This window comes from Castor canadensis, chromosome 14, assembly GCF_047511655.1.
Source record: "Castor canadensis chromosome 14, mCasCan1.hap1v2, whole genome shotgun sequence".
Classification (NCBI taxonomy): domain Eukaryota; kingdom Metazoa; phylum Chordata; class Mammalia; order Rodentia; family Castoridae; genus Castor; species Castor canadensis.
This window is the reverse complement of record NC_133399.1, coordinates 105,856,452-105,870,924: the sequence shown is the minus strand read 5'-3', so window position 1 is coordinate 105,870,924 and position 14,473 is coordinate 105,856,452. Positions and strand designations below refer to the sequence as shown.

Below are 14,473 nucleotides of genomic sequence, written 5' to 3'. Positions count from 1 at the left end.
ATGATGTTGGCTGTAGGTTTGTCATATGTAGCCTTTACAACATTGAGGTATATTCCTTCTGTTCCTATGTTTCTTAGAGCTTTTATCATGAAGTGGTGTTGGATCTTGTCAAAGGCTTTTTCTGCATCTATTGAGATGATCAAGTGGTTTCTGTCTTTGCTTCTGTTAATGTGCTGTATTATATATATTGATTTTCATATGTTGAACCACCCCTGCATCCCTGGGATGAAGCTGACTTGGTCATGGTGGATGATATTTCTGATGTGTTGTTGGATTCAGTTTGCCATTATTTTATTGAGGATTTTTGCATCAATGTTCATTAAGGAGATTGGCCTATAGTTCTCCTTTTTGGAGGTGTCTTTGCCTGGTTTTGGGATAAGTGTAATACTGGCTTCATAAAATGTGTTTGGCAGTTTTCCTTCCCTTTCTGTTTCATGGAACAGTTTAAGGAGGATTGGTACTTGTTCTTCTTTAAAGGTCTGATAGAATTCAGCAGAGAATCCATCAGGTCCTGGGGTTTTCTTTTTTTGGAGATGCTTTATTGCTGCTTCAATTTCATTTTGTGTTATAGGTCTATTCAGGTGGTTAATATCCTCTTGGCTCAGTTTGGATGGTTGTGAGTGTCTAGAAATCTGTCTGTTTCTTCAAGATTTTCAAATTTACTAGAGTATAGGCTCTACCAGTAGTCTCTGATGATTTCCTGGATTTCCATGGTATTTGTTGTTATCTCCCCTTTTGCATTTCTGATTTTACTGATTTGGGTTTTTTCTCTCCTCCTTTCAGTCAGGTTTGCTAGGGGTCTGTCAATCTTATTTATTTTTTCAAAGAACCAGCCTTTTGTTTCATTGATTCTTTGTATGTTTTTTTTTTGTTTCTATTTCATTGATTTCAGCCCTTATTTTTATTATTTCTCTCCTTCTGCTTGTTTTGGGATTTGCTTGTTCTTGTATTTCTAGGAGTTTGAGATGTAGCATTAGGTCATTGATTTGAGATCTTTCTATCCTTTTAATATATGCACTCATGGCTATAAACTTTCCTTTTAGGACTGCCTTTGCTGTGTCCCAGAGGTTCCAGTAGGTCATGTTTTCATTTTCATTAACTTCCAGGAACCTTTTAATTTCCTCTTTTATTTCATCAATGACCCATTGATCATTGAGCAATGTGTTCTTCAGCTTCCAATTGTTTGCATGTTTCTTACTGCTGTTTTTGTTGTTGATTTCAGTTTTAATAATATGTTGTGGGGTAGTTCTATTTTGTCAACTCTGTTTGGTGTCCTGGAGGCTTCCTGTACCTAAATGGGCATGGTTTTCTCTAGATTTGGGAAATTTTCTGTTATTACTTTGTTGAATATATTACGAATTCCTTTTGCTTGCACCTCTTCTCCTTCTTCGATGCCCATGATGCTTAGGTTTGGTCTTTTGATGGAGTTGGTGAGTTCTTGCATTTTCTTTTCGCAGGTCTTGAGTTGTCTGACTAATAGTTCTTCAGTTTTTCCTTCAACTACCATTTCATCTTTGAGTTCTGAGATTCTGTCTTCTGCTTGTTTTAGTCTGCTGAAGTGGCTTTCCATTTTGTTTTGCATTTCTGTTTCATTTTTTTTCCTGAGGTTTTCCATATCATGGGTCACTTCCTCTTTAATATTGTCAATTTTCATCCTTAATTCATTTATCTCTCTGTTTATTGTGTTCTCTGTTTCATTTTGGTGTTTATTTAGGGCTCCTCTGATTTCATTTATTTATTTTTGTGTTTTCTCATATTCTTTATTTTTGTTGTCTTGGAATTTCTTGAGTGCTTTCTGTATGTTTTGGTTGACCATGTCTAGTATCAGCCCTATGAAATTCTCATTATTACTTACAGGATTTCTTCTTTCAGACTGTTCTTGTGGGCTTCGTTGGGATCCTTGGTATAGTTTATCTTTGTTTTGTTGGAGTCTGGATCTGGGTATCTATTTTTTTCATTTCCATCTGAATTCTGTACTAATTTATTTTTGGGGAGAGAATGGTTTCCATCCTTTTTACACCTTCCTATCATTCTGCTTGGTACTTTTCTGTCCCTGGTCTATGTGTAATTTAGTATTAGCTAACTTACAATAGTAGAACTAACAAAATCAAGAAAGAAGGAGAAAAAAGAAGAAGGAAAAGAAAAGAAAATGGAGAACCAAAGAAATCAACAGGGAGATATGGTGGACAATCAGACAGTGAACAAGACAAACAAACACTTAAAGAGGAAAAAGAAAAAAGAAAAAAAAATTCCTGGTTCAGGAACAGTAGAATTTCAGTTTTAGTAGTTCTGGTGTTACTCCTTTAGCATCCAGTCCTATTTGTCTACGTCTCCTAGGCAGGTTGAGTTCAAGTTTTTAGGAGACTAAAATTGCTTGCCTTCCAAAAAATTATTTCTGTTGACTATTCATTATATGACTCCTTAATATATTATGTACTAAATTTACATAAAAAGACAAAAGTTAAGTCTGAATTATTTCTAGCTATACCTACCATGATGCTATTATAAAGTTATTATGTCAACAAATTATAAAAGCAATAAAACTTGAATGTGAAATTAATGTACTCATCACTTGAATACTTGTCAGTGCTCCAGTTTTTTCTTTGGAAATAAACTTTCACCAGCATCGTGATCAGTGTAGAGAAAATAATGAAAAAAGGAATGATCAAGAAAAACGGCCATCTCTTGGGTTTGGAGTGGTAAACATTCTCAGTGTACTGACTCCTTCCTAGGAGAGAAAAATGCTAGGGATTAGACAGTAATCATAGGGAGTATAATAAAGATACTTCTGTACTTTGCTATGACAATCAGAATAAAAATGTCAAACCATTTAGTACTTTTACAATTAACACATTTTTATATGAAGTAGATAACTTAACAGCATGCCAGAGAAATTCTTTTAATGCATAACAGTCCCTTGCCTTTTTTTGATGATCTTCTATGCTTTTTTTTTTTTTTGGTGAGACTGGGATTTGAATTTAGAGCTTCGCACTTTCAAAGCAGGCACTCTGCTGCTTGAATCACACCTCCACTCCGTTTTTCTCTGGTTATTTTGGAGATAGGGTCTTGGGAACTATTTGCCTGGGCTGGCCTCAAACTGCAATCCTCCAGATCTCAGCCTCCCAAGTAGCTAGGATGACAGGTATGAGCCACAGGCACCTGGGGAAACTTCTATTCCTGATAGTCTCCATCTGATAATAGAGATGGAAGAATACAGGGTGATTCCTGTAAGAATTGACTTCTTTCTCAAACTCTTATTTCTAGTAAACAATACTGTACACTTCATTTTGATTAAGTCTAAATTGCCTTTAATTGAACTGATGTATTTCTTCACCTCTTGTCTTAGAAATTGTTGTTTATCCTGAGATCATGAAGAAATTTCCATGCTTCTAGAAGATTTAGAGTTTTAGCTTCCATATAGAGCTCAGTCTTCAATTTCATATAGGTTGTTAATGAGATTCATTTGGTTTTATAAACATATCTAATTGCTTCAGTTGATTGTTTTAGATTGACTTTCCTTCCCTATTGACTATCTTTGATTTTTTTATTGATAAATTGATTAGCTGTGTTTTAATAGACATATATCTAAACTTCCTGTTCCACTCTGTTCATGTATTTGTGCATCTATTCTTTGTTGATGCTGTTAGGTCTCAACTTGACATCACTCATCTTAAACTCTGCTTGACCCTACAGAGTCAGGGCCCTAAGGAAGACATCCTGTTTCCCAGCACCTGTGCCAGAACAGAAGGCCTAACTACTTGAGTACCCCAGCAGCTCCTATTTTTGCCATGGGCCCATGACTGAAACATCTTGTTTCCTGGCACCTGTACCAGAACACAAGACCCAGTTCCTTGTCTACCCTAGCAACGGACACTGTACAAGCCACAATGAAAAAATTCCCCCACACCTTACCAGGTCCTTCCTCTCCTATAAAACCCCCAGTCTGTAAGTGGTGGTGGGCTCTAGCTCTCTTTCTGGAGACCTCCTTCCACAGGTTTCTTCTCCTGACTAAACTTGTGCTGATGGTAAGCTGTCTCCTTGCCTCTCTCTGTGCTTGTCAGTCTAACAGGTGTCATTCTGTCTTGGTTAACACAACTGTATACTAAAGTGTACCATGCTATGTAAAAAACAACTTAGTAAAATCGATATAAGGCAAATGGACCAAGCCAGCCTTCTGGGTTGCTCTTTTTTCAGTTGTTTGGCTCATTTAAGCGTGTTTGTATTTTAGAATCAAACTGTTGGTCCAGGGGCGTGGCTCAAAGCAGTAGAGTGCCTGCCTCAAAAGGGTAAAGCCTTGAGTTCAATCCCCTGTAATATGCCCCCCCAAAAAATCAGTAGAATCAAATTGTTAATTTCTAAAAATTGCATGCTACCATGATTGGTATTTTAACCTATATATTTAAATTTTAGGATTAATTAAATCTAAAACTTAGCCAATCCATTTTTAGATTATAAAATACATAGGTCATATAAATTTGCATTATTCATTAGATTATAATTTGGTGAAAATTGATATATTTGCAACAATGAGCCTTTCAAATAAATAAACAAGTCTTATTTCCCCATTTTTTGGATATTACACAGTCATCTGCACTTTTGTTTTAGTTTTCAGTATAAAGATCTTGTTCATCTTTTGTTAAATCTATTCCTAATATTTTATATTGTGACAGTATTGATTTTAAGCTGGTTTCTATTCACTGAAGCAACTCTACAGCAACACACCTGATTTTTGTATTCTGATTGCTCCCGCTGACTTTGAGTAAGTACATAACTGTACAAACAGTCAGCCTCTCTTCGTCTTTTCTAATCTTTCTGTCCTTTCTTTCCTGAATGTACGGGCTAGGACCTATGATAAAATGTTGAATAGACATGGTGAGAGTTGGTTTTATTTCTTTACTCCCAATTTTATGGGAAAATAAATAGTTGTTTTGATGATGCCCTTTATCAGACTGAAGAGGTTGTCTTCTTTTAGTTTGCTGCTTTTGGGGGGAGTTTTTTTTTTTTCCAATGCCAGGGAACAAACTAGTTTGTTCATGGGCTGGCATGAACGAGCACACATGTAATCCCAGCATCCAGAGGCTGAGGTAGGAAGTACAGGAGTTCCAGGCTAGTGTAGATTACAAAGTGAGACCCTGTTGCAAAAAATTTTTTAAAAGTTCATGAATAAGTACTAAAACTTGTCATATGATTTTTCCTGAATCAAATGAGACAATTGTATCATTTGGTCTCATATTTTGTTGATATGGTAAATCAGACTGATAAACTTTTGAATCATGAAACAGTCCTGCCTTCTGATGCTAACTCCACTGGGTCTGGATCAATATCCTTTTAATACAGGCAGTTATATCCTATGAGCCAGTATTTTGTTGAGGATTTGTGCATCCACATTCATGAAAGATGCTGTTTTGTGATTTTTCTTTTTGTTCGCCCATCTGAATTAGGCATCAGACTTATGTTTTCCTCATACAATGAACTGATAAGCATTGCCCCACCACTGTTTTTTAAAAATGTTATTTCTTCCTTGCAAAAATGTTCTTCAGTCCACCTGAGAAGACCTCTGGGCCTGCAGTTTTGTGGATGTTTATTTATTTTTGGTGTTGGGTTTTCTTAATCATAAAGCCACAGGTCCTGGCAGTTCTGGCTTCTTGGTTCTACCTTTGGTCAATGACTCCCTTTCCACAAGAAATGGCCCTTCCATTTCTTCTTCCACAAGAAAAGACACCCATTAGGGTGCCTTTATCAGCCTGTTTCTTGTTGGGAATGGATTGGAGCAAAAAAAAAAAAAGTACTTATCTTGGTCATGTTCAGTCTGACTTGATACAATTCCTTAATGTGAGTTGCTGTATATCAAATAAAAAATCTATTCTATTAAACCCCCATCTTTTTGACGTAAGCATTCCCTTTGTTGGACTTTGATGAGCCTGCTGTGGTATCCAATATATAAAATTCTTAGTAGCCTTCTTGTTTCTGTAAATTTTTTGAGGTATTAGGGTTTGAACTCAGTGCCACTTGCTTGCTATTAACCATGCCCCCAACATTTATTTTTGCATTTATAAATTTTTTGGACAGAGTTATTTTGCTGATAAGGTCTTGCATTTTTGTCCCAGGGGCCTGGCTTCAGCCACCATCTTCCTACATATGTCTCCCATATGGCTAGCAGCACAGACTTATATGCCACCACTCTGTGGGAGGAGACCCTGAGACCTACGCTGCACATTTGATTCATAACCACTAAGACTAAACTGGACTCTTGAAAAGTACTTCTCACTGTTCCTTGGGAAGCAGAAGTGCACATGGGCTGAAGCAATTAATTGCAACTAATGGTTACTACTAACATGGAAGTACCTCCATCATACCTTTAGCATCTTACAATGTTTTAAACTTACCAGACTATTCCCATGAAGTATTAAACACAGTGCTTCCAGAAACTAGAATGAATGGGGAAATTCTAAAAACCACCTCTGTCTTAAAATTTGAAACAGTAGGCTCTAATTACCTGCCAACTAATGTTTTTGTGTGAAGGAAATCTTCTGACCCCAAGTGGTGTTGGATGTGCTGGTTAGCTGTTAGCTTCCCCTACAATCCATCCCTGCCTTGCCTTTGGTTTCATCAATGTCACAGAGAAATACATTTCTCAAACTCCTTGACCCCTGCCTTCTAGTCAAGTCAGTGGTCTCAGTGGATAGAATTTTGGTGGTGTTTCTCCTCCATCCTCTCCAGCATTGCCAACAGAAGCCTTTAAACTTCCAGCTGATGGAGGCCCACACCCTGCTATCCAGTCTGACCATGGTGAGATGTCACGCTATATAGAGCTCAGGTTCTGGTTCTAGTAATATTCCATCTGCTTACTGTTCTTTCAGCCCCAAGACATGGGGGTAGTTTCCCATTGTTGATATCTGGGTGGCCTCGCCAATCTCTGATGGCTGCTCATTTCTATCTTTATGTGTCACCTGATGCTTCATATCACATTCCTTCTATTCGAAGGACCCAAGTGTCTCCTATTTTCCTGCCTGACATATCTTATATGTTACACATACATATCATCTTCCAGAAGTAAAACATCAATGTCCATACATGATTTATTATTTGATGTCCACAGATGGTCTAAATATAAGTCAGTATATTAAAGATGGTTTACTTCATTAACTCTAGTAAGGTAAAATGATGTTTCAATTATGTTTTTCATTTGTTATGAATAACTCACCAGAACTAGGGGCTGCATCTGATCGTTGATTGCCACTGTCAATACTCCCACCAGGCCATTTATCATCTGTGGTTGCACAATTTGGAGGTAAATATGTGGGTTGGCAGTGGCAGTGCTTTTTGTTATTGCATACCTGGGAGCAGGAAAATATCACCTTATAAGATAAGAAGCTAGATTTATATATATTCATGTAGAAGCATAAAATAATGGCTTAGGTCAGGTAAGACTGATTTCCCTATGTCTTATGGGGGAGAGAGAGCCTCAGCTTTCCTGAGGCTAGTCTCAATGATTTCTATTCCCACCTCATAGTACCAGTACTTACACCATGGTTGTTGCAAGTTTCTGGTGTGCAGTCATAATTCAAGTATGTATCTTCTACACATGCCTTATTCCTGCAAACCTGAAAAGGATAACCCAAAAGATAACTTCTATGCTATCTAAACTTGCCATTGAATTAAACACATTGCATACTATACTGAAATAAAAACCACAATGAAATATCACTTCATCTCAGTTAGCATGGCTATTCTCAAAAAGACAAATAGCAAATACTGACAAGGATGTGGAGAAAGAAGAACTCTTATCACTGCTTGTGTAAATATAAATTAGTACAGCCATCATGGAAAAGGAATGTGTAAGTTCTTAAAAAAAAATCCAACAATTTGCCAGGCAATGATGATTCATGCCTATAATCCTAGTTACTTGGGAGACTGAGATCAGAGGATTATGGTTCAAGGCCAGCCTGAGCAAAAGATAGTCAGTGAGACCCTCATCTCCAAAATAACCAGAACAAATTAGATTAGAGGTGTGACTCAAGCAGTAGAGCACCTGCTTTGCAAAACCCTGAGTTCAAACTCCAAACCCTCTACCCCCCAAAAAAAGATCCAACAATTTCACTACTGGGGATACATACAAAGAAAAAGACATCAATATCAATCAACTAAAATTGACAGATGAATGGATAAAGAAAATGTATCATATCATCCAGTTAGATAGATAGATAGATCGATAGATGATAGATAGATGCAATGGTATTCAACCATTGAAAAAATGCAGTCTTTCCATTTGTGACAATATGGATGAGCCTTGAAGACATTATGTTAAGTGAAATACACTCAGCACAGAAGGACAAACACAATAGGATCTCAATCATATGTGAATCTGAAAAGCTAAATAGAAGTTGAGAGTAGACAAGTGGTTATCAGAGCCTGGAGACAATATGAGAGAGGCTGAAATGGAGAGAGATTGGTTGCACAGACACAATGTTACAGTTGGAAAGGAGAAATTAGCTCTGGTACTCAACTGCAGAGTAGGGTGATTATGGCTGAAAACAATGCATCTTGAATTTTAGATTGTTAGAAGAGAGAGTTTTGAATGCTCTATGAAGAAAAGATCAATGTTTAATGTAATAGATATGCTAACTACTCTGATTTGATCAGAATACAGTGTGTTCACATTTCAAAGTACTGCACTGCATTCATCAATATGCACAATATTATGTATCAGCAACAAAAACTTTTCCAATACTGAGCCAGTCTGCAAACACTGGGAGAGGGAGAAGTTTTTTCAAAAGGCTGATTTTCAAACAAAGAAAAGTACAAGGAACAAAAAGAAAGAGAAAAAACATAGCCCCTTTTAATGGAAGAAAATGAAGTGACAGAAACTTATTTTAAAATAGCTGTACTTAAGGTGCTCAAAGACTTACAGGGAAATTATGGACAAGGATCTGAAGAAGTCAGAGCACTGACATAGGAACAAGATGAGAATAGCAGCAAAGAGACCAAAATTATAAAAAGGAACCCAACAGATTCTGGTTCTAAAAAATATAATGACTGAATTGAAAGATTCAGTAGATGGGCTGGAGAGAGGTTTGGGGAGGTAGAAGAAAGAACCAATGAATTTGAAGATAAGATATTTGAAATTAATGAGTCTGAGGAGCAGAAATTGAAAACAAAAGTGAAAAAAGCCTAAGGGACATAGGCAGCATCATTAAGCAGACTAAAACACATATTTGTGGGGTCCTTGAAGGATATGGGAAAGGAAAGGGGCAGAGAAATATTTGAGGAAATAATGGCTGAAAACATGCCATAGTTGAAGAACAAGATACCCTGTGAACTCCATGAACACCAAAATAAGGTAAGCATGAAGAAACTCACATTGAGATAGTCGTAATCAGGTTGTTAAAAGACAAAAGGATCTTGAAAGCAGTAAGTGAAAAGTAGTCAAATAAAAGGGATTCTGAATAAAACTATCAGCAGATTTCTCAGCAGAAACACCTGAGGCTTGAAGGTAGGAGATACTGAGAGAGATGAAAAAGGAAGAAAGGAGAAAGAAAGGAAGGAAAGAAAGAAGAAAGGGAAAAAAAGAAAAAAGAAAAAGAAGGGAAACTTCCAACTGAAACTCTATATCCAGTAAAGCTGTCCTTTGAAAATGGAGAAGAAAATTAAGACATTCCCAGATTTAAAAATTTAAAAATCTGATTACATGATAAAAAAAATGCTTATTACCATGATACCTGGCCTACAAGAAATACTAAAGGGAGTCCTTGGAATGAGATGAAAGAGTGTTAGTCTTCAGCTAGAAGTCATATGATGGCCTAGAGAGCTGTGAATTAAACAAATGAGCAACTAAGAAAACCTATACTGTAGCTTTTATACACAACTCCATTTTTATTTTCTATGAAATGTGAAACACAAATGCATATAAATAATTATAAATCTATGTTAATGGGTATACTATATACAATGATGTATTTTTTCTGTGGTGCTGGGGAACAAACCTAGGGCCTTGCATGTGCCTGGCAAGTGCTCTACCCAAACTATCCTAACAGGTAATTTTTGACATCAGAAGCAAGAGTACAGGGCAAAGCTGTAAAGGAGCAGAGATTTTCTATGTGATGGATGTTACTTTGATATGAATTCAAAATAGATGGTTATTGTTGTAATTTGGGGAATAGTAATTCATACCCATTAAACTGCAAAGAAAATATCTATAGAAAACATATAAAGAAAGAGTTGGGTGTGGTGGTGTACACCTAGAATTCCAGCTACTTGGGAGGCAGAAATCATGAGGATTGCATTTTGAGGTCTGCCCTCCTGGGCATTAACTAATAAGCCAGGCATGGTGACATGTGCCTGTCACCCCAGCTATGCAGAAGGCATAGATAAGAGGCCAGTACCAGGCAAAAAAAGTAAGACCCTATGTGAAAAATAGCTAAAGCAAAAAGGGCTGGGGACATGACTCAAGTGATAGAGTGCCTGCTTAGCAAGCTCAAGGCCCTGAGTTCAAACTCCAGTACCGCAAAAAGAAAGAAAAGAAGGGATTCAAAACGTGGTATTACAAAATACCAATTAAACACAAAGGAAGGAACCAGTGAAGGAAGTGAAAGTCAAAAAAAAAAAAAAAGAGCAATAAAATGAAACAAATAACAAAATAGGCAGGAACAAGTTCTTCTCTGTCAGTGACTACATTAATGTGAATGGATTAGATGCCCCAATTAGTGCCATGGATCAACAGAATGGATTAACAGTCATGGCCCAACTCTCTACTGTCAGCAAGAAACCAACTTGCTATTGAAAGCTGAAATCTAGGTTGAAAATGAAAAGATGTGTTCCATGCAAATAACAACAAAGAGAGGACGGAATGGCAAGAATATCAGATGAAATACATCTGGAATGGATTGAGATAGACCTAGGAGATTAGTAGAGTACAGCTTTGGGGGTCTATGAGGGCATGTCCAGAGAAGATTAATTAAGGGGGGACCAAGATGGTATAAAAGAAAACAATCTCTCTCTCTCTTTCTCTCCTTCTCCTTCCTCTCTGCCATGAGGTGGAACACCCCTCCTCCATGATCTGCTTCACTACAGGCCCAGAAATATGGAGCCAAGTGAGGATGGGCTGAACCCTATGAACACATTAATTCAGGTGACCCAAAATTAATTCTTCTTCCCTTAAATTGCTTTTCTCAGGTAAATTTAGTCCCAGAAACATAAGGCTACCTCACACAAGACCTCAATCCAAATGCTGTTACAAGAGGTAAGGAAGGCATTCTGTACAGATGAGGGCCAGTTCACCTAGGAAACACCATGAATTGGCCAAGAAAATGTGGCATAAAAATGCAATGGAATATTATTCACCCTTAATAAGAAAGGGAATTCTGATTCGTGCTTCAACATGGATGAGCCCAGGAAATGTGAAGTGAAATAAGCTGGACACAAAAGAACATATCCTGTATCCCATAGAAGCTACCCAGAATACTTAAATTCACAGAGGCGAGACAATGTGAAGATGATACGAGAGTCTGTGAGGAGGGGTCACTGGTGACCATCACAGAGCTGCTTTTGGGGTGATGAGTTTCAGGAAGTGCACAGTGGTGAGGGCTGCAAGGCAACCTGAAGGCACTAAGGTTCCTTAACGGTAAACTTACGAATGATCCAAGTGACATGTCTTCCCTAGGCATATTTTACCTCATAACAGTCTGCATATCATAGCCAGTGCCTTAGAAACCAAGAGAAGTGGTAAAATCACTAATCTCATGCAATGAGAATGACATTGCTCCCCACATCAGCCAAGGATGTCTTTTATAACGGCATATTGAATTATGCATTATAAACACGTTAAAATTTTTTCCATTATTGATAAGATAGAAGGTAAATCAGAACATTTATTAATACCAACAACAGCAGATTCATAGACTAGAGAGCCTAGAAATCAATCCAAGCTTATATGGTCAACTAAAGCTGTCAAAAAGACATGGCAGGGCATGGTGGTTCACACCTGTAATCCTAGCCACTTGGGAAGCTGAGATTGGGAGGATCAAGGTTTGAGACCAGCCCAAGCAAATAGTTTGCAAGACCCCATCTCCAAAATAACCAGAGCAAAATGAACTGGAGGTATGGCTCCAGTGGTAAAGCACCTGTTTTGCAAGTGTGAAGCCCTGAGTTCAAATCTCAGTCTCACAAAAAGAAGAAGAAGACAGGATAAGGAAAGGGTAGTGTCTTCAAAAATGATGATTCTTGGTCCTTTTATTATACCACCCACAAGAACCAACTCACATGGATTAAAGAACTAACTGTAAGACCTGGAAACTATAAAACTTCTAGAAGAAGGCACACACAGAAAGCTCCATGGGGGAGACCTTGGCAATGAATTTTTGGATGTAACACCAGAAGCAAAAATAAAGAATTTCAAGGTAGAACGCCACACTGCAAAGGAAGCCAGCAGCAAGATGAAAAGGCAGCCAAAAGGAATATTTGCTGGAGTACAGTATCCATACTACGTGAAGAGCTCAACTTGAAGAAAAATGCACATGTAATAACCTGACACAAAGCGGGCAGAGGAGGGGAGCAGACATTTGTCAAGGAAGACAGGCAAATGGAAAACAGGTTATATGAGAAAGTCGCCGACGTAACAAATTATCAGGGGACTTCAAGTCAAAACCACATGAGCCACACCTCCCTCTGTTAGCATGGTTATCCTAAGGAGGACTAGGTAAGGACTGGCTAGGGTGAGAGGAGGGAACCCTTATTCTCTGTCGGTTGGAATGTGAGTTGACTGACTTATGAAAAACTATGTGGATTCCTTCAGAGCATTAAAAACACAATTACTGTTATGACCCAGCAATCCTCTGCAGAAAATAAACTCAGGAGAAATGACCTGTCACTCATCACAGCACAACAGGCAATATACAGAAAGACCCGAGTGTCCATCGATGGATCTTGTGTCTTATTCACAGTTAATCCCCTTAGCTTTAATTTTTAGCATACAGTTTATATATTTAAGCTGTATAATACACTGTTTTGGATAAAAACAGCATCTGTTATATTTTATTTGGAAAAAATTGTGATATTTACCCTTCCATCATCTATAAAATGGAATATTACTCAGCCTCAAAAAGGAAATGCTGACATTGATATCACGGATAAACCCACAGGACATTATGCTAAGTGAAATGAGGAGGCTCCAAAAGACAAATACTGCATGATTCTGACTTATGTGTGGAATCTAAAAGAAGTCAATTTTCTGATCATCTTAGTTAAGCCAGGAGTGCTGGTGAATGCCTGCAATCCCAGCACTTGGGAGGCAGGGGAAGGAAGAATCATAAGTTTGAGGTCAGACTGGGCTACATAGTGAGATGTCTCAATACACAAAAAACCCAAACCAAAAAAGTCAAAGAAATGGGGAGCAGGGCAGTGGTTTCCACCAGAGTTGAGGAGGAGGAAATGGGTAGAAATACTTAAACTTGGCAGTTAGGAAGGATGGATAAACCCAGAGAGCTGAGGTAGAGCACGAGGACCACAGCTGATAACAGAATATTATACATTAGAAATTTGCTAGGAGAGCAGATTTAGGTACTCTTACAGGTTAACTTGCTTAAGTCAGGTAATCATCTCATGACACCCATGCATATCACACAATGTGTCGTACACCTTAAGTATACATGATAAAAACTTTAAGGTGGGCACTGTGGCTCACGCCTGTAATCCTAGCTGCTTGGGAGGTGAAATTGGGAGGATTATGGTTCAAAGCCAGACCAGGCATATAGTCCATGAGACCTCCATCTCAACCAAAACCTGAGTGCAGTGGCATGTACTTGTCACACCAAGCTACTCAGGAGGCTGAGCTCGGGAGAATCGAGGTTCCAGGTTAGCTCTGGCCAAAAAAAAAAAAAAAAAATAGTATGTGAGACCCCATCTCAGTGGAAAAAACAGAGAATGGGGGTGCACACCTGTCATCCCAGTGATGGTGGAAAGCCTAAAAGAGGTGGATCATAGTTTAGTCTGACCTGGGCAAAAAAGTGAGACCCCCATCTCCAAAATAACTAGAGCAAAAAGGACTGGAGGTGTGGCTCAAGTGGTAGAGCACCTGCCTAGCAGATATGTAATTCTGAGTTCAAATCCCAGTACTGCCCCCAACAAAAAAACCCAACTTTAAAATAAAAATTAAAAATAAAGGGATAAATAGGTAATAAAACATGAGATGGATCAATCCAGACACAAATGATTTCATAACATTTAAAATACATCTGAACTACTATCTGACAAATTATTCATAATGAGAAATTTATATTTCACAATGAGAAAATATTTTTTACAACACCTGAAGTTTTGTAAAGTATATTTTAAATAAAAAAATCTATTATTTGCAAAGTAACGAATGAAGGGGACACAGGAAATGCCATTCACTTTTGGCCATTGTCAGTGATTATGGCTGGGGTCCTCCGTAACCACATCCCTTGCTTCATTGCTGTGGCAGTGTGACAGAGTGGCT

General features: G+C 37.9%; 1 protein-coding gene across 1 annotated transcript in view; it reads right to left on the bottom strand.

Annotated features, from left to right (window-relative positions):
* Window positions 1-2,182: 2,182 nt before the first annotated feature.
* The window catches only part of Adam2 (ADAM metallopeptidase domain 2), a 64,125-nt gene continuing 51,834 nt past the window's right edge, over window positions 2,183-14,473 (bottom strand). Inside the window, exons 18-20 of the mRNA XM_074053328.1 lie at window positions 7,527-7,604; window positions 7,205-7,337; window positions 2,183-2,728 (exon numbers count right to left, since the gene is read on the bottom strand). Coding sequence (XP_073909429.1) covers window positions 2,514-2,728; window positions 7,205-7,337; window positions 7,527-7,604 — 426 coding nt within the window. The 3' untranslated portion in view covers window positions 2,183-2,513. The remainder of the gene's footprint in view (window positions 2,729-7,204; window positions 7,338-7,526; window positions 7,605-14,473) is intronic.